Source organism: Frieseomelitta varia, unplaced genomic scaffold, assembly GCF_011392965.1.
Source record: "Frieseomelitta varia isolate USP_RPSP 00005682 unplaced genomic scaffold, Fvar_1.2 scaffold_254, whole genome shotgun sequence".
NCBI classification, from domain to species: Eukaryota; Metazoa; Arthropoda; class Insecta; order Hymenoptera; family Apidae; genus Frieseomelitta; species Frieseomelitta varia.
In genome coordinates, this window is record NW_025109984.1 from 1,106,190 (window position 1) to 1,128,287 (window position 22,098).

Sequence of the window (22,098 nt, forward strand, 5' to 3'; positions counted from 1 at the left end):
CAGACACCACCAGCGCTTGACGATGTTCGAGCGTCTGCCACAGGCCAGATCCGACGCGGATACCACGAATGAGACGGTTAATTGGTCGTGAAGGGGACACTGCGATATGTTCGTCGTGCCGTTCGTTTGCCATTCCGGCTACGTTTGCGTTTCGTGTCCGCGGTTTGCGGATAAGAGAGGGATAGTGTGCTCGCGCGCGTTAATTATCGCTGAGCATCGTCTGATGGAAGGATAACGGACAATGTGAAGAGAAAGCTCGGGGGCGAGAGAAGTTGCGCTATATTGTTAATTTCGTCGTTTAGGGGATTGTGTTGCCGGAAGTCGCTCCCGTGGCGAGTGAAAGGGAAATTGATCGTTCACGGTGAGATTCTCTAGATACGTTAAGAAGAATCTGTTTCCGCCTGCTGTTGCTTTTGTAAAGGTAATTGAGAATTGATTCGTTTCTTTTAATTCGAAGAATCTTTTTCTAGTTTAAAGAGTCCCTTCTTGCAAGACACAGGGATTTTTTTAGTTGGGTGAGAATTTGTTTCAAGGAATTTGTGTTCTTCTTTTAGATTCTTTTAATTTTTTAGACTAGTAGTTTTGCTTCTGGATCAAGTAACAATTTATCATAATACGAATGAACGGAATTCAAGGATTTTTCTCTTCTTTTGGCCCCTAGAATAGGCTCTCGCAGTTTGACGGACACCGTGTATAATTAATAATTTTCCAAAACAACCCCCTTAAAACCAACCATCGTCAATCGTAAATATGATGGTCGTTACAGGACCCATAATAAAACCGTGGAAAGAACTATCGTGCGATGGATGAAATTGAAAAAAAAAAGGAGAGAGAGGCAGCGGTCGCACGTAGAAAAATCCAACTAGTCGCAAGAAGGAATACACGATTAAAGGGGAGGGAAAGCAGGCTGATTTCCGCGCGTTCTTTGCTCTCTTCTCGATGCACGGTATCGCTGGAATGAAAGGGCCGAGATACTGAGGCGAGGCCTAGGCTCGGCTGAAAAGCGATGAGGAATTTATCTGAAATGACATCGGCTCGACCCTCGTCGTCCGCCAAAGGACTTATTCCCGAGGAGAGCTGCATTGTCTAGAGAGAAAAGGGGAGCCGTTTCTCTTCTCTCTTTCTCTCTTCTTTCTTTTTTCTCTCCTCTCCTCTATGGCCACCTTGGCACGGGACTCTCGCGAGGGTAACCCGGAAAGCGCTCGCGCCGTACCACTTCCGATGATGACCTCCGACAGCGACTTATTATACCAAGCCTCGCGGTATACCGAGAACGAATGGATAATTAATTGATTCCCAGGATGAGTCGGGAGGAATTCGTTAAGAGAATTAGTTAAGAGGATTTGTTTCGTATCTTCTATTTTTCTCTGTTTTCTTTTTCAATTGTTTTTCAATTGTGGTTAATTGCTCGTAAAAGTGCACCAGTGATGGAAACTTTTCGCGTATTGTATGGAACATTTTGAAACTTCAGTCTACTTCTGTGCAGCAAATATAGAACGTACGTATAGAATTACAAAGTATTGATAAGTGTTAATAAGTCAGTGCTTCTTTAATCCTCTCTCAAGACTAGAATGGAAAACAATAAAATAAAGAATTAGTTCGGTAAATACTTGGACAATTCTCGAGCCATAAAATGATAATATTCAAAGAATAATTCGATAACGATTCAACAAAAAAAGAGTCTTTCTTTAAAGTCTTTCTTTAAACTCTAACTTTAAAAAAGAGTCATTCAATAAATAATTGAACATAAATGAAGTGCAAACGTCACAAAAAATCGTCGATAAAAACATTCAACGAAAAATCTCCATGCTTCCAACACTATCTAATCATATAAAAATATATATATATATATATATATAATCTCAACAATTACTCTCTGTATTATTATATTTATTAGATATACACGTTGCAGAGAAAAGTTAGAAAAATATTCGACGAGTTGAATTTTTCAACGGATGATCCATCTGTCCTCAGCAGATTACGTCAATCTAGGGAGAAATCGAGGTGTCGCAGGTTTACGCTACGATATCGGGGAGAGGGAGGAAAAGCGTGAATCGAAAAGAAACTTAATCCCGAGGTTGGCTGCGGATCCACGGGAAATATCGTTGCTTGGTTCGCTGGAGATCTGCGCATATTGGCCTCGTTTGCACGTTTCGTTTCGTTTTCCCTTCCCCGTTCGAATTTGATCGTTATCCAGGTATTTGCCAGCTCTGGTAACTCGGGGGCGTCCCCCAAGTGGCTGCCTAATTTTTCACCTCTCTGAAAGAGCAATCGACTCGAATTCTCTCCCTTTATATCCTGAGATTATTCGTTTTAAGGAATTTCTCTGGACGGGGGATTATTTTCTCTTAATTTTCCTCGAGAAGCGGTTGACTCATCGTAGATTCGTCGAACTTCTCTCTCTCTCTTCTTTTTTTTAGAGAAGATATATCTTTCTATGGATAATTTATTTTTGTGCACGTAATATAATTATTTGTCCCATCGTTCGAGAACGTTTCTTTAATATTCATTTGGCTGGCCAGCCAGACTCGAGGTTTTCGTTCCAAGTAATTTTTGGTACGTGTTCCATCGTTGTCAACGAATTGTTCTTGATTCTTAGTGTTTCTAAAAAAACGATCGATCCTCTCTCTTCTGTGTTCCAAGATTATTCGTTTACTTTCGTTTCACTGAATTTTTCATGACCCGTGGAAATTCTCTTGAGTATTTTTCCTTTAATTTTTCACGTCTCCGAGAGGCAATCGGCCGGAGGTTTTCCCCCCCAAGTTTCTTCCCTTACGCTGCAGGATATTTCCAAGTCGACTTTCGCGTCGCTGAATGTTCCTACGAGACATTCTTTTCGCGAATATTTTCTTAATTTTCCATGTCTGCGAGAAGCAATCGACTCGGCGCTTCCCCTCTTTCGTATTCCAATGTTTTCTGTCTACCTTCGTGCCCGAAGAATTTCCCATTTCCTACGAAATACTTTTCTCGAGATAATACATGTACTTTCTCAAGGTTCGATTATTTTCGAAAAGCAGCCGAGTGGAAGTTACACGTTCATCGCGAACGTTTTTACCATTGTGGCAAGCTAAAATAAAATTGTCGACAGCTTTGTCCTAAACACTCTTGTTCAACCTCTCTGAACCTTGTGTGTTCAAATATTATTTTATCCCAAATGTTCATCGCCATCTTTCAACCCGTTGCGCTGGCAACTTGGTTCGCGGACCATAACGAGTGACCGAACCGTATACAATAATTCATCGTTTTCTCTTTCTTTCGAACTCGTCGGTGCGATATCGCTGGATAGAGATTATTAAGAAGCAATAAACTAATCATTTGTCTTGCCTGGGTTACATTTAAATATACCTAAAACTGAGAAAATGTTGCAATTTGGGACAGAAAATTCTCGACGTGCGTGGCACGTCATTCCAGCGCAAGAGGTTAAGGAGAAAAATACCTAGTTAAGTCAGACACAATTCAATACGAGAATTGAATCGATCCCGAACATTCGTCGTCCTTGAGAAAATTTGAAGAAATTCGACAAAATCTAAATAACACACTGACTGTGACACATTCGAGGGGATTAGATCACACAGAAAGAATAATTTAATTGGTCCAGAACCAATTGTTATTCAGTAGGGAGCGACAGCGTTTACGTCGAATGGGAACACGAACGGAAGTGAGGAGGAGATATTGCAAAATTTTCGAATGTCAGAGGCAGGGAACGAGCGACTTAAACGCTTTACGTTTAATACTTAAATTGTGCCTCCGAAATGAGACACGTAACAGCGTGACGCCCGAGAGCTGACAGTGCTATTAAGTGCAATATCGTAGCTACCTGTCAGATCTGCGAATAAATGGAGCGGCGATGGAACTGCTGAAGCTGAAAACGAATTTCCGGATGCGACGCTAATCTTATCTCCGCCGGGGGAATTTACCTCGACAAACGTCCTCCTTTCTTTTCGCCGAGGAAACTCGAACGAACGAACCAGTCCGCGAAAAATCGGTAATAATTCGTTGATCGTTTCATTTTCGATTCAATAATTGAATGATCTGTGTGGATTAACACTTTGTGTCTTTCATTTTTATGTTTTAACAGTTTTTCTTGTAAAGTTATAATTTTTATTTTAGTTGTGTATTTTAGGTGTAATATAATTACATGTATAGATATATGCTGCAATATATACAGTTACAAGAGATAAATATGTACATTACAAGAGATAAATATGTTGCTTACGTTAATATGTAATTACACATAATTATATTATTACAATTATATACGTAACTATATTATTACAATTGTATACAAATAATTACATATTACAATTATACACATACATTACAAAGCATAAATATGTTACTTACATATATGTATAATTACATACAATTATATTATTACAATTGTACAGATATAATTACATATTTCAATTATATACATACATTACAAAGCATAAATATGTTNATATATATATATATATATATATATATATATATATATATATACACACACAATTATATTATTACATTACAATTATATACAAATTACAAATATATGCACACATTACAAAATCACATACGTACATTATCACAATTCTCGGCTAGAAAGAATGTTAAAATACAAGAACATAAAGCCTTACAATTATTGGCTGGAATGAATATTAAAGTAATTTGTATAATTTATTCATAGAGGTTTTCTAATATTTTCACGAGCAACATCTAACACGTTTTCGAACTCGATTCGAGAAACATTGTCGTATAAACTCGACACTAGCAAAGACGAAGATTCAAACACAGAAATGGAAGACTTTCTGATCCACTGTTTCTTTTTTTTTTTTTTTTTTGTGTCGATTTAACAACGAGATCGCGAGCATAATGGTACCGAGAGGGCGGTAACGTCTTCCCAGGGATGTTTCGTCGATTTTTAGCCAGTGAGAATTTCCCGCGTCGGATCGAGAACGGATGTCACGTCCATCCGCGTGATTTATAGCTTCAGCATTGGCATTCGAACGAAACGTGTCGGTAAACAACGTGGAGCTCGCTAGAAAAATCCCCCGATCGGAAAGGGATTTATGTAAATGGCGAATGGACGAAAGCGGCTGTCGCGTTTCTTCCTTTTAGATTGCATTTAGCTGCGACAAGAAGCATACTTGATTGCCCTGATCCCGTTTTAGAATAACGAGTCTACCCTTGTGGTTGCAGATTTCTGAAAATTCGTCGTCGCGGTGGATCTTTGTTCCTCTCGAATCTCAAATCCAATCTGAAGTATGAATAGCGTGTTCTCAAGTATATAACTTATTAACTCAAGTTATTTTCAATTTTTTTTTTTATTTATTCTATTTTTTAACATCTGTTTACCTATTATTATTATTTTAATATTATTACATTATTAATATTATTATTGTAATATTGACTATAATTTGCGAAGTTTCCATAATTTGTTTGGCAGACACTTTTTACAGAAGTAAAACTAAAATGACAGATCAGAGTCTCCCCTTATAATGATTTCCTTTTTTTTTTTTTTCTTTTCCACTGAGTATCGAGAACTTTTCATCCAGAAATACGAACACTTCTTCTACACTCTGTACACTCGATTCTCAGCGAAACCTTTTCTTAAAAATCACTCTTAATTATTCAATCACAAACTTGCCAGCCAGAGTAAGACAAAATAACTTCACGATTGGCTGCAAAAACTTGTACGAATGTACAAAGAAACGGTCGAAAAATATACGTCTCTTTCGAGAGGCAGGGATCTTCGAAACTCAAAACTTCGCGCAACTTTAATCCACTCGAGAGGGAGAATTCACGGCAAAAAAACACGGTAGAAAACAAATCAATAACTCACTCCCCGTTGCCGTAAACTCAGCATCGAAGCGGCTCTCCGATTCCCGGCGAATAAAGAATCAACAACCCCGAACTTGTCAACCCTCCTTTTCATCTGCGCTCAATCCACGCGAACAGCAACGCAAACATTCGTAAGAACATTTCGCCGGTCGTTTCTCTTACCGGGGCGAGGCTTTTTAAAAGGGGCGAGAGTCAAGAAGTGAGGACGAGAAGACGAGAAGAAAAAGAAAAGTTTAATGAAGCATTGCGTAATTACGCTTTACCAAGTTTGCTGGACTAGAGGTTTGGCATTGGGAGAGGGTTTTAATAATGAATTTTTCTTTGCAATATATATGGCTATAAATATAGATAATAATAGATACTTAAAAGATTTTTAAATTTGGGACAAATTAAATCTGAGAGTAACCTCTTGCGACGCACGTCGAGAATTTTTTTCTCTCAAAACTGCAATATTTTCTCAGTTTTTAGGTATATTTAAGTATAAACCAGGCAACGCAAACAATAAATGTATTACTTCTCAATAATTTCGAATTTTCGTCAGACAGAAAACGACGAATTGTCGTATACGGTTTGGTCACTCGTTATGGTCCGCAATCAGTTGCCAGCGCAAGTGGTTATATAATATAAGTATTATTTTAATAATATAAGTATATTATAAGTTAATTAAGTATAATAGTATAATATAAGTATATTATAATATTAATATAAGTATATTATAATATAAGTTTGAAAATACAGCGAAGCACTCTGAATCTTTCTGCTCCAAGGAAGCTATTCACTCTCGATGAAATTAAATAAACTTACTTGCAATTAGTTCGAGTGGATTTTCACTTAAAACAACAAGTGGCTTTGTCTCTATCGGACGTAGTATTCTGTTTCCTGTTCGACTAGTTTTTAACGAGCGATATAATTGACGTCCAATAATTCTAATGGAATTTCTCTGTCCAAATTGCAGTGTTGACGGTGCCTGGGTACGACGTAAGGGTAAATAGATCCCCAGTTGTAGAGGGATGCAACGCGGTTTTGTCTTGCACGGCGAGGGAGGACGTGAAGGAACATCTGACGGTCACCTCCTGGTTCCGTGACGATGCCATTCTTCTACCTGGAAGCACCGACACGGGTAAGTCCCTCGAAATCTTTTTGTACTTTCTATTCGGCCTCGATTGATCAAAAGGTATCATGTTACATGTGTACCTATATATATATATTTCTTCCTACCCGGTTCCCATTTTTGTTAGATTAAAATTTTCTTGTCAGATAAAATCTAGTTTGAATGAACTTTCATTTAATTAAAATCTCTAAACAATTAGAGTGGTTGTCGACGAAGCAATATATTCTATAAATTGGTATTCCTGAAAAAGTAATCTTCTCGAAGCACGTTCTTTCGTGTGAAATAGTTGACTTAATTGCTGACAGCTGTTGACATGAACAAAAATGTTATTAACGTCGAGATATATGCTCGTTAAAGCTCGTAACCTGTCCGAGCGAGAATTAATCGTTCGAAACCGAAAATTACGAAAAAAAGCCATCGTGCCTCCGATAAACATTTCGACTCGGATCGTTTAAAATTCATGCATAATTATGAGTAATAGAATGTCAAATTTTAATTGCTTGTTAAAAATTCATGCGCGTTTTTCATAATTCTGATTAATATAAATTTATTGAAATTTTAATTACTACCAGAGGACGTAACATGAAATTATCGAATGAAATTTTAAACGTATCGATCAAATTTGGATGAAGAATTTAATTAAAATTCAACTGTCATTCTAATACGGGAACTCTAATAAAAGTGAACCGAGATATTCAATCCTTCTCTTTCGTGGAGCGAGATGCAGGAAAGGAATTTGAAAGAAAGAATAATTTGAATAATATTGTCTTGTCAATTTATTGGCTTAAAATTATATTTGTAAAATTAAATTTGTTTTATTACACAAAATATTATCAACGTCTGCACGTTTTATAAAATATTATAAAACAATTGACCTCCTTTTTTAATAATTTAAGGAAAATTTTTTATTTCCTCTTTCACTGCTGTTGAAAATGAAAACATTGCTATTAATAATTAAAATTAGATAAATTTCAAATGATGTTAAATAAATTAGACAAATTACATTCTTTCTGCCATATTATCTAATTGAAAGCATTTCTATTATTGAAATTTTCTTTCTTACTCCAATTTTCGCGGTATACTTTCAATTTCGGTTTCTGTTATTCGGTTTTCTTTTCGCTTATTCCATTCTACGCAATGTTCTCAGTATTATTTAATTTAAGAAAATTTTCTATTCACGCCTCTTCTTCTTCCACTATTTTTTTTTTTTTCGCGACATTCCTCAAATTATTTATCGTTCTTCCCACGACATTCGATTTAAAATTATTTCAATTATTATCTCTGACATTTTCTTTCTACTTTCTACAGTCTTTTAATTCTCAAAAATTAAACTTTTCTACATTTCCCCAAAAGAGATTTAAATTACAATCTCAGAAATTATTTTAAATTAAAATCCAAAAGAAATTATTCGAAAAAAAAAAAAAAAAAACAAATCTAAATTATAACCGAAGGAAAATTATTATCCAAAAAAAAAAAAAAACCTAAATTATGATCCAGAAGAAATTATTCTCTTCACGAAACTAATTCCAAATATTTCGGGGCCACTAACAACCAAATCAGACGGAAATGGACCAAGAAATCAGTTCTTTCGCGCAATGATAAATCGTCGCGTCGTGCCATGAAATTCTCAACGCGAACGAAGCGAAACCAACAAAGTGTAAAAACATCCACTTGGATAGAATACGAACTAGAACACTATCCCCCAGAGTTCAGACGGAGGGATGACATTCGATCGCGTGAAGGAAAACGCGTGAAGAGATGATCACGAAAGGAACACGAGTCCACGATAAAGTTGCAAAGATGAAAAGCAGAGAGACGGGAATGCAACATGGCGGCTGACTGTCGAGCTGTTTCAAAGTTGTTCGTTCGATGGACGTGTTTCGAACAGCCGGAGTGGGCTAGCGAAGAGAGTTTGATAGTTTTTAAACGGTCTTCGTGCCTGAACTGGAAGCAAACGCGGGATGACACTTGAATGGACATCGATAGAATTGAGCAACGTGTATGTTGCTACATTTCTATCAAAAAGAAAAACTTTTTTTTAATTTTAATTTATTTTTAATTTCTTTTAATTTTAATTTGTTTTTAATTTTTTTTAATTTTACGTATTTTTGTCAGTTACTCGTTGTTTAATTTAACGAGCGAGTACTGTGAATTATGATGTCCGTATATTCAGGTTGACTTTTATTAAGACATCGTGTTCAAAAAAGTGTTCGTTGCATTGACTTTATGTTGAAATAAAATTTGACATCGTTGGTATTGTAAATATCGTAAAATTTGACGTACAATTAAACGACGAATAATGAAATTGTGTGAAGAACATTTTCTTGTACCGAGAATGAGACTGAACATCATTTTAAAAAAATAGAGCGTGGACGTTGAAAAAACTACCCTCGTCTAGCTTTCTAGTTAGAGTTAAAATCGTTCAGAGTTCAACGCCGTTTTTTGCGAAAGAGCAAATCACGCGTATCGAAAAAAAAAAAAAGAAAAGAACAAAAATCCTCGCCTCTGAAATAAAAAATCTGAAATTTGAGAACGAATTTGTCGTACTCGTTTCCATTGAATCGAAAGATCATCCCGCTCTTTACACGCTCGTTTCTTTAGACAAGTTGTCGCTACGACAACTAGCACAACTGGCTTTCGTACTTTTAATAATCCCCTTCTCTTAATTCGACGTCCCAGCGCCGGAAACACCGGGCTCAACCCTTTTCCGGTTTTTCAGGCAGCGGGGCATGCACGATTCATACTACTCCCCGGCTTTATACCTTTGTACAATGTCCCTGTGTCTCATTGTCCTTTCAACAACACGAGAACGACGACGACGCGCGTTCTCGTGCGTCGTCATCAGCATAACGATTGTTAAATCCGAATCGGCAGCACGGCGTAATCGACAAAGCAGTTTCATACGATCTCCTCTCGATGCTTTCCACCTGCCATTATCTTTTCTGTTTCGCGACGTTTCGCTTATCCGCCGTCGGCGACGAACTTTCTTCTTTTTCTCTTTCTCTCTTTCTTTCGTTCGTTCTGCTTTCTTTCTCGTTTCATCAAACATCAGAGGGATCAAAGTTCACCGTCAGACAGGATCCCGTGAAATTCGAACGGATGTTTAGAGATGTTTGAGATGCGAAGCGCCGATGCGGAGAGGAATGCCTCTGATGAGGATGAAAGGGACTCTTTTAAAGTTACAAAAAGATACGCGCGGGTGTGCGCGCGATGCCGGGTGTAGTTTTCCTTGAAAGGGCTGGAATTCGGAGTGGCGCGATTGATGTGAAGATTTATGACGCACGTCGAGGAATTAAACGACGCGAGACGCGGTGACTAAAAGGGCTCCAAGTCCAGTGGTGGCTTGGGTTAGGTTATTTTTAATTTTTAAATTCGAAAAAAGAATGATGAAAAACCAGTTGTGAATGCGAAGCGTGAGAGATTCGTCGACATTCTATTTACCTCTTTCTCATCGAACTTTTCGAATCTAGAGCTCCTGATTTCCAACTGTGGATCCAAAATTGATAAACAAGACTCCTCGTCTCTTTTCAGACATATGTACAGATAATAAAAAAACACAGATTTCTAGCTTCGTCCAATCCACACGCCTCACATTGGGTGGCAATTCGAGAATGAGTTATTAACAATGGATGTTTTTGCGTTTCTTTACATGAAAATTTAACTTTCTAATTTTTTTCTTTCATGCATGTCATGAATATTCTTTGGTAACTCGTTTAGACCAAGATAATGGCCTTTTAAGCCACGTCCAAAGTTTACTTTTTAAATAATTTTATTTTAATTTTTAAATGATAATAATAATTTATATTTTAACAAAAAATTTAATTTCTAAATAATAATAATTTTAATAAAATAATACTAATAATAATAATTTTAATAAAATAATACTAATAATAATAATTTTAATAAAATAATACTAATAATAATAATTTTAAGAAAATAATAAAGATTGGGTGTTGGAAAGATAAAGAACTATTTTTATATACAAGAGCGTTTCATGTCAACATATCATAAGTTGCTTTATATGGTTTTTCTTTTGTTTATGTTTGGTTTATTCTATTCTATGTTACAATAAGATAATCCAATAGGAAATCAATAAAGATCTATCTGTCTAATAATAATAATAACAATTAAGAATTTACCCTTTAAATAATAATAATAATCACACAGGTGTCGCTGATCTAATCCGAACCTAATTCGAATTGAAGCTTTCAAATTACTCCAGTCATCGATTTTTCGCCTGGCCAGCACGAAACTCTTGAATTTCCCGAACTCTGCTTTTTAATTTGTATCGGCAATGCGTGCCGCGAATTTGCGAATAAATTCAGTGGAAAAGGCGTGAGAGAGGTTAGGTTTCGAGTGGGATGGCGGCATTTTTCCCGGAGGGTGTTTCGAGGGCTGTTTATGGAAAGGCACCAGCGAAAGTCTCGCGCCGTGGAAAATGAAGTTTGAAGACCTCCACTTCTCTTCTACCTCTTCTTCTTTCTCCTCTCTCTCTCTCTCTCTCTCTCCCCCAGTGGATTTCCCGAGCGAGACTGTTTCGGAGATTGTTTATGCAGGTCCCGCCGATGAAACTTGAACACGCGCGTCGGCGAACAAACGTTTAAACTTCTCTCAGCCTCTCCGTTCGGCCTTTTAATTGAAATCAACTCCCTCTCGCGATTATGAATCCACGCATGTGAAGAGCCTGCGAACGAATCGATTGCAGATTGAAAAATTATTTACCAGCTGGATATATCTGGTTATAAGTTCTTCGTTCGTATTTTGCAAAATTCTGGTTCTGCGAAATTCTCTTTGAGTATTTGAGATTTATGCACGATGGAATGAGCAGAGTTCAAAAATTATTGTCCGATATATTGGTAAAGTTTTTTATTCGTAGAAATTTCGTAACTGGTTTCGTGAAATTTCTTCAAGTAGTCGAGTCACGTCGACAAAACGTAGAATGATTGATACAGATTAAAATGTGAATTTATTTAAAATGTGAATCGATCGACGAACTTGATTTTTAAAGTATCAAAGTATTAAACTTCGAATATTAATAATATTAAACCTAACCCAAACCTCATATTTCGTATCATACTGCTTAATCATTATTCTAATTATTCTCCAATAATTATAGAATTATATAATTATATTTCAAATATAATATTATATATAGAATAAATATATAGAATAAATATTAATTATAGAATATTATATATATATATATATATATATATATATATTATTATATATAGAATTATATTTCAAATTCTTAAATTTTCTACCACAGAATCTATCTAAAGTACCAAATATCCCTTACAACCTCCCAAACTCCATTACCTCAACAAATAATACCGAACCCCCCCCCCCCCCCGTGAAATTCAAGAGACAAACAAAAATCGCCGACGATAACGTGTTTAAAAAATTCCCAAGAACCAATTCAAACGAATTTAATTTCCCGTCCAACCGAAATACCCTTTCAAGCTTCCCTTTCCTTTCCACTTCCTCCTTTCGTCCGCCCTTTTCACCCGGCATTTTGTCACGAAACCCACGTCCACTGTTTGCAATCGAGAAAGAGGTATCGTGTACGAGGTTATATTACCATCTCGTCGCGAGCTGATGGCCCGCCACTGAATACCTTTTTCCCCCTCGGATATTTCCATATTTCTTCCGTCCGTTGGCCATGTTTATTTTCGCCATTGCCGATATTAAAACCGGCGAAGCACGCCACTTCGACGCGGACGCTTATCGTTCAGTTTCCCATAGGGGTCGTAGCAATTTCTTACGGGTCTCTCGAGAATATCCCCCGCAGATGTTGCGATTCTTATGAGAATCGAAAGGAATCCCATATTTCTGAGCTCTGAGGTGGTGAAGGTTTATTTATCCGAAATTGGCGCCAGTTCCTTTATGACAATAGCTGTACACGATTATTGAACGCTTTGGTAGATTGTTTCTGAGAATTGCCTCCGGATGGATCAATTGATGAGTTTTTTTGTTGGTTTATAAAGGTAAAACCATATCGTCGTTTTTATTTTTCTGTACAAAGCTTGGAAGAGTATATAGGTAACATTTGAAATGTTAAATGGCACTTACGAGGCTTACTATACTGTACAGTTAAGTAACAATTTTTCAAGATTACTATTTTAATAATAATAACTGTAACAGCAATAACTAAAAGTAGTCATATAAGTAGTCAAGTGTACATTCTGTTGTCATTGAAAGGATTTGTATCAAGAAATTAAAAAGATTAAGAATCTTTGAACTTTTGATGTTCAACTGTTTATTTAATGCATTTGAAAGTTGAGACTAACTCGAAAAGCAATATTATTTTGCGAAGAAATATTCCCACAAATTTCCCAGAAATTGTTTAACAAACAGAGAACCCATACCGTACGTATCAAACATAGAAAAAATACTACAGCTGGCGTGGTCTCTGCAGGCAGTACCGGAAGCTGAATGTTCACGAGTTAATTCAACATTCTTCGAATAGCTTTCGTGGAATTTTATTGAGATATCTAAAATTTTCTCCGTCGTTTTTATCGCCTCCGTACTTCAGTGGTTTGTGGTCCAGAAGCATCTTCGAAAATATTTAAATGCCGTTCAAATTTTCAAAACAAAAGCGAGGGAACACAATTATAATAAATAATAATGATAATAAATTTCAACACGCAATATAAAAAAAAAATGTTCAATGAAGTATCCAAAAACAGTGTTTCGGAGAAAATTCGCAAAGAAATGTAGAGAGTGACTAAAAGACGTTATAAATGTGTAAACCACTTGAATCGTACGCACTCGAGAAATAATACCCAGATGATAGAAGCTATGTGCGCGTAAATAAAAATAAAATTGCAATCGTGACAAAGCAAAGGGAGAAGAAAATGAGCTGGAGAACAAGAGGGTACGGAGAAGTTGCTGTGCAAATGTGTGCGGACACACTTACGCTCGGGGTTGCTAGTTTCTTCGAAGCCTCGCTGTCGGAAAGGGAGATTTTTTTTTTTAAGTTGAAACGTTGGCTAGCAGAGATGGCAGCTAGTTTGAACCGGAGAATGAGATGTCAACATTAGCCGTCCTCGTCGAGTGGTACCAATTACTGGGCCGGCGGAAGATGGAGGCTTGAATCATTCACGCAGCTTCCGGTCGATGGAGCGTACTCAGGATTTGGTTCAGGATAAACTTGGTTTCTGACGAGATCATTTTTATTTTCCATTCGTTCCGTGTGTTTCTCGGGCGAAATGAAAATCCTTGGATTGTGAAGCCGCCTGAACAAGATTTTGCAATGTGATACAGTGTAAGATTACAGAAAGAAGGAAAGTTACAAAAAAGAGCTATGAAATGTAAATGATGTTCTTTTAATGGGAAAATGTTCGAGCTCGAAACGATTATTAGAACAGTTGCATGACGATTTTTAATTGCAACTCACATTTTCATTTTATTGTCCATTTATAATTATATAAGTTCGTACTGAATAGTATGTAGTGAAAAGTTTAGTTAAATATTAGCACAAAGTAAAATGAAGGTTACTACGTATAAAGTATGAAATAGATAAATTTGGCCAAGTTGAAATGTTAAATTTGTAGTAATTAAAATGTGAATAAACTCTTGCAATTGAAAAGCTCATCTTTTCACGTTTAGAATTATTTTTCTAGCACATTCAGAGTTCTTTTAAGCAAGTTCTTTTTAAACGCTAAGACACGTGTTGAACGAATCAATTTAGTTGAAACACCATGATTAGCACTGACAATTGAAACAAATTAGAAGTTGAAGCGAGAACAATTCCGAACTCGCGGCAACTCGATAGACTGGGAACTTGTCTGAAACTTCGTAAACTCGGGAGCTTAACGTTTTGGCCATGAACTTGCACCGTCGCGATCGCGTTGCGATTATACTCGGCAACTTTGAACATTAACAAACTTCTATCCGGGCATTAAATTGCGATATTACTTTCGCATCTCTTAAATATTATTAATATTAAATAGTGCAGTGTCGCGAAAGACAAAGGGTTAATTGGAAATTTTCTTTGCCGTTTACGCGAAAAAGAGAGAGGCGAGACAGGACAGATATGAGATAAAAATTGACAAAGTGTCATAATGAAAGTACGAATTCGCCGCGAAACTTTTTCATAGACAAGCTCCAACGAAGTGGAAGACGATCGAACCGGAAGATCAATCGATTTCGTCCGATTTCCAACTCATCGAACTCTAGTAAAAACGTTGCTTTCCATGAACTTCCAGCTCATCAGTCTCCATCACCAGGTATCTCCAACTTCCGTCTAACCATCATTTGCGAATTTCACTGCGTTTCTTACAGCCATTTTGCGTCTAAAAACTATTATATCTGTTGTAGTATTTCCTTCACAAAGCAAAGTTCTTCTTCGAACGATCCTGCGAATTTTATTATAAGGCAGAATTTATTACGTTACTTTCTCTCTACCTTAAAAATATAATAATAATGAAAAATAAACTTAACTTAAAGCACACTACAATAATAATGGAAAATAAACTTAAATAAAATTAACTTAAGAGCTTAATTTAACTAATTTACATATATTAATATAATTATAATTAATTATTATTATAATTATAATAATATATTAGTATATAATATAATAATATACTATAATTAAATTAATACTATAATACTATAATTATAATTATATTAATATAATTACATTAATTATTATTACAATTAAGCTCTAGCGAGCTTAATTTATCTAACTTACCCATATTAATATAATTAAGTAGTAATATAATTAATAATTATATTAATATTCAACCAACGACTGAAGTTAACTATTGAACAGCGACGTTCGTCGACATCACAAAAAGAACCCTCCACTCCTTCAATAAGCATCAACCCTCTCGAGCCATGTCTAGCCATCATCTTCGCCACGTAGCAAGCCCATTATCGCATGCTTCGACCCTCGGGTACCTCCACTTGCAAACACAAAAGAAACCCAATCCTTCCAATCGATTGTATCGTCCGCCAGAGACGAACGCGTCGTTAACGACGTTGGCACGTCGCTGTGATACGACGTCGTCGTCGATGGGTGCCTCCGTCTACTGTTCTTGGGTCAGGATAGCGTCGCTGATAACGTTGCGCGCCGCGATGACGAAGGAGGACGCGCAGGTGTTTCCGTGCGACGCGACGTGTAGCATGCACAATGTTGGCCCCGGTTGGTTACGAAACAAACGTATCACGGGCGGACACGACGTGATGTTCACCATGATATCCCGACACCAGCGAACATACACTGCCCTGTGTATACCTGTACAGACAACGGGGGGGAGGGAGTGGGTGGATGTGGATGAGTAGGGATGGAATCAAGTGTAATACGTACCTACGAGTCAAGTTCCGAGGGGAAGTTCGAGAAATCTGGAAAATAGAGAAAATAGTGTACGAATGTAACTTATGTGCTGGTAATAAAGAGAGGATGAAAGTATCCTTTCGAGGGAATCTTGGCTGTAGGAACATGCTTCGTGCAATCGACAGCGATCTCTGATACACTGAGAATTCAGGGATTCTCTGAAAACTAAAAGATTTGTTCTTTGTATTGTCACTTTTCTTTTGTCGATATCGTCTTCGTCAAGATCTTCATAAATCTTCATAATATCACTTGCAAATGTATTATACTCGTTTTCGAGAATACCAACGCTTGAATTCGTGTATACTTGAAACTACAGGGTGGCCACTGATAAACTGAAAGGTCTGAAAGTATTTGTGAGCAGGGAAATGGTCATTTGAGGGATATTGTTTTTCACAAATGGTACCGAAGAAAATCCATTAATTATATTTCTAAATAAAGTAATAAAAAAATTGAGAAAACATACGTTTGTAAAATTTAATTTTGTTTTGTATCATTCAGTCTTTCAGCTATTACTCTGTACCATCGGAAATTCTTAAAATAATTTGATTCGAATCCAATTGCGAGATGCTCGATCCCATCTCTGGAGATGAGAGGCGAGAGAAAGAGAGGTACAGGTTAGGTGGTACCTGTTACGTGTAACCAACCGACATAAATATGTATGGGACATGAATGGCTGAGCGTGTACAGAACGAGAACCGAAGCCCCGTTAACTCTTGTTGGGATCTGGTTGGACGGATGGGGATGGATATCGCGCGATCTCGTTATGTATGAATGTTTCGCACACTCTTTGCCGCCAACAATCTAGCGTAATTTCGTTGCTGCGAGTGAAATGATTAGGAAAGGGTTTGTTAATTCCCCTTTCACGTCTTTCTCGACGCTACGCACAGGAAACACGTCAGATCGTACAAACTGAAAGTTTCGAAAATTAACGTGCTAATGATTTATTTCATTGGAAGTACAATGTTTTAGAGGTTGAATATTTTAGAAACAACAAGATTGAAGCATAATATAGAAATATAGTACTTTCAACTGCATGTTATATTAATTAACTCGAGATATTTATTTTAAAAATATTTTCTTGTAATCAGTATCAGATATGCTCGAGTAGAATAAACTCCTACGTGGTCAGACACTTTGAGTAAAATAAGCCCCCCATATTGTCAAACATTTTAAGTAGAGTAGACTCTTACATGCTCAGACACTTTGAGTAAAATAAGCCCATATGTTCTCAGACATTCTTAAGTAGAATATGTCCCTGTATGATGAGACATCTTAAATTGAAACGAGTCCAATAACTAGTATATGTTTTGTTTCGCGTTAACGATTATTATGTTGAAACCGTTGTCAAACAAGGTGATACTTCCTTCAAAAATACAATAAGAACGTATATCGATATTTTAATCGATGAATGGGACATATGATTTAGCATTTACTTTTTAACACTTTAAATGAAATAAAATTCGCAGTTATACGTGCTGTTCGGTGTTCGAACGTTTCCTTCAAATTTTCTGAAAATTCCTCTAAAGAAACAATAAATGGTTAACATTAATGGAACGAAATCGACGTACGATCGATCGCCAATTTGAAAATCATCGTATAGAATCATCTACATGCAGAACCTTAGGCCGATGTAAGATAGAAATAAAATAAAAGGACCGTAAGGATCCTTCGTGACAGTTATTACGAACATCGGACCATGACTGTTTCAAGGACTGAATTCGATATCATAATTGTTGTCAAGCCGTGAACAAAAAGAATATACGAGAGAAGTTTAACAGTTTGAACAGTTTTTCTTATTACGTGGGAAATTCCGCGCGCACATACATACGTATTTACGAGGGATCAGGGAGAATAGACGTTTACGAGAGACATCGATTGAGAATGAATTGTATGACAGGGAAAATTGACACGTGAAACGGAGTGACGTCAATTGAAGAAAGGGCTTCGAACGGTATTTCATAGAGGCATTTGTTCCGCGGTACGTACACTTGCTGGCATGTTTAAACATTTGCCAATATTTCACTGTCCCTTCGCGTTTCCTACGAAATCGATAACGAACAGAGGCAGGAACGTAGCGATAGGATCATTTTGTTCAACAAATCGGCCGTTTTCGAGTGGCCTTTTCACTGCAAACTTGACGTTTATTAATGTATTCTGTTTGAAAAAACACGCGAATATATAAAATGTAAAATTCTGCAATTCTTTCGGGACAAAAGTGAAAAATATTTCGAACTATGTGAAGTGACAAACGGAATTTTTGCTTACAGAAGACATTAATTTAAAAATACTACTTGTTAGTTCATATTTCGTGTATAAAAATATCTTTTCATTACAGCAAATAATTATATTATTAATTTATTTATAATTTTATATTACTATATTATTAATATAGATAATATTATAATTTTATATTATTATATTATTGATGTAGATAATATTATAATTTTATATTATTTTATTATTAATATAGATAATATTATAATTTTATATTATTATATTATTGATATAGATAATATTATAATTTTATTATATTAATATAGATAAAATATTCTCTATAGATAAGAAATTGAGAAAATATTAATTATATTAATATTAAAATATTTATTATATTAATATAGATATTATAATTTTATTATATTAATGTAGATATAATATTCTCTATAGATAAGAAATTGAGAAAATATTTTTCTCAACCGTACAATCGCCGAAAAATAAAATTGCCTTCTCGTGCTTCAGCCTGGCCAGCCAAAAAATCGTTTCATCGTTTCGTTGAACTTGATGAAACAAAATCCTCTCGTCCATCGGAAAGGACAACGTTAATTAAATTATACTCTACTCGAGTTTAAATCGAATTAAATCATTTTTTCGCGCATCTAAAGAATCATTTTATTGTTTCGTTATTTCGCCAAGTGGGAAATTATTACAGAAACGATCGCCTCGCAAATTGTAATCGAGTAAGATTAAATTACTCTTTCGCGCATGAAAGGGCAATCCGATTGGAAATTGTTTTATTGCATATAAATCGCGAAACGAAATTATTCCTCCCATCGAGAAGGATGATCGAAATCGAATTACTTCTTCAAAACTCTTAAAAACATTTGAAAACTTATTTCGAGATTATGGTAAACAACAGTATTATCTAAAATATTATAATTTAGGCAAGTTTTAACGAAACACCGCCTACTCAACGAAATTCCCTATTAACGGTGTAAAATTTCCCTCGACACCTGGAAATTTCCACGTTCGAAATCCTTCTTGTACGGGGGAAGCCTTGAAATCTTCGGCAACTCGAAACTCGCGGCAGCTCGAAAATTTCGCCGAAACGAAACTTCCCGCCCGATAATTACGCTCGACGAAAGCGCGTAGTTAGACGACGATCTACTTTCTTTCGCGCGTGCCTCCGGAAAGCACCTATTGCAACTTGTTCGTATAACCGAGGACGAAGCGTTTACGTAAAAGCTTGGGGAAGCTACTTCGTGAAATCTTCGAATACCCGACGGACGCACGTTCGCGACAGATTCTCGCGGCACGTATTTCAATCGAGCGTTCGTTCGCCTGTGAAACTATCTATTCACCCTCCCTTTTTTCCCGTAGAAGAATCGAGTCAAGGAGGAGAGAATATTTTTCGAGGGAAAAGTGGAACGATTCTACGCACGATCGCTGAACGACAAAGGAATAATTTTTTTTTTTTTTTTTTTTGAATAATTTAAGAGAGCAATGGGAGAAACGATGGCGATAAAAGAGTCTTTCGTTTGAGAATATTGAACGAATCTTCGATCAATGCCATTGAATCGTAAATAATTGCAAGATCTATTAAACGAATTTTTGCCAAATGAATTCACTTATTTAATACATTAAATAAATATAAATATATATTTATTACACGTTTTTATTTATACCAACGAAAAATTATAGATACTGTTAAATCACAATGTACATACGTAGTGTTTGTCGATTGAATCCACTTACTCGAGCATGAATTCTCATTTTACACAAAACACCAAAGATCGTACGCGGCAAAGAATATTCATTACGAATTTATATGTGAGAATAAATCCATTTGCCTCAGTGTGTAGTTTTCACATCCAACGAATGAAAAATTATGTTACATAAATGTATACAATATCTGCTTACTCGAGCATGAAATCTTATTTCACGTGAACCAATTATACATGCTCAGAAAACTCAGTGAATGCCCATTATGAGAATCGCGCATCCCTGTTAAACGAAAAGAAACGATTTTTCATCCCCATTGTAGCAAGCCAACAATTGAAAGAGGGACATTTGAAAATCAGTTTCACACAGTGGCACCCGATCTCCCCGAAAAACGCTTTCATTTCTACGATGCCTCCATTATCTCGGATATCAGAAGGTCTGACACGTCTTCGAGGCTCGCATCCCCTCGCAGGAAGGGGCACACGACGAGGAAAAGGATCCAACGCCAAGGTCTATCGATTCTTTTTGAAGTCTTTTCTTCGAGTTACACCGGCGGCTGGCTCGTGTCAAACGTCTCTCGGCCAGCTTTGTCGTCTCGCCCGCGTCTGGAGGGCGCATTTTCATTTTCTCCAAGGAGGGTAACACCCCAGCCTGTCACGTCGTTGTCCCGGACGCTCAGCGAAACAGCAGAACACTCGCCACTTTTCTTCTCGCGAAACGTTCGTTCTTTGGTAAAAAAAAAAAAGAAAAAAAAAATCCGACGAAAAGGAAACGGAAGATTAACGACTTGATTCGAGATTTGTGTAATAAGAATAATACTAATTAAGAATTTACTTGTTAATATTAATAATAGAAGAAAGAACTATTGTAAGTACCACGCGTCGAACTCTTTAGAGAGAAAGAGGAAAATTACCAGTTTGTTAAATTGTAGGTGCTAATCTCGCTCGTTCTTAGATCATTCGTATACTGTATAGAAGAACAGAGGTATAACTTTTAATATATTATTTTTAAATATAAACATAAATATACATATACTATAATAATACAAATATATTATATACTCAATATAAATATTATAATTATAAATATACATATAATATAACTAAATACAAGTAGAAATATACTTTTAATAATTTAAAACTTTTAAATTATTACTTTTAAGCACATTAATTATTAAGTATTTTTAATAAATTATTACTTTTAAGTATATTTAATATATTTAACATACTTTTGCTTTCAAGTAGAGTGTAATGACGACTGAAAATTTAATTTTAAATTTCTACAAAATGACTCCTCAGTTCACTTAATCAAGTAAGATGAAATCAATCGAATAGCGTCAACTAGAATGTATTAAAAAAATATATTATATACTCAATATAAATATTATGAATATAAATATACATATAATATAACTAAATACAAATATAAATATACTTTTAATAATTTGAGACTTTTAAATTATTACTTTTAAGCACATTAATTATTAAGTATTTTTAATAAATTATTACTTTTAAGTATATTTAATATATTTAACATACTTTTGCTTTCAAGTAGAGTGTAATGACGACTGAAAATTTAATTTTAAATTTCTACAAAATGACTCCTCAGTTCACTTAATCAAGTAAGATGAAATCAATCGAATAGCGTCAACTAGAATGTATTAAAAAAATATATTATATACTCAATATAAATATTATGAATATAAATATACATATAATATAACTAAATACAAATATAAATATACTTTTAATAATTTGAGACTTTTAAATTATTACTTTTAAGCACATTAATTATTAAGTATTATTAATAAATTATTACTTTTAAGTATATTTAATATATTTAACATACTTTTGCTTTCAAGTAGAGTGTAATGACGACTGAAAATTTA

The 22,098-nt window shown here is 35.6% G+C and overlaps 1 protein-coding gene across 1 annotated transcript in view; it reads left to right on the forward strand.

Annotated features, from left to right (window-relative positions):
• The window catches only part of LOC122528643 (Down syndrome cell adhesion molecule-like protein Dscam2), a 169,817-nt gene that overhangs the window by 124,852 nt on the left and 22,867 nt on the right, over positions 1–22,098 (forward strand). Inside the window, 1 exon segment of the mRNA XM_043653985.1 lies at positions 6,776–6,940. Within this exon segment, the coding sequence (XP_043509920.1) occupies positions 6,776–6,940 (165 nt within the window).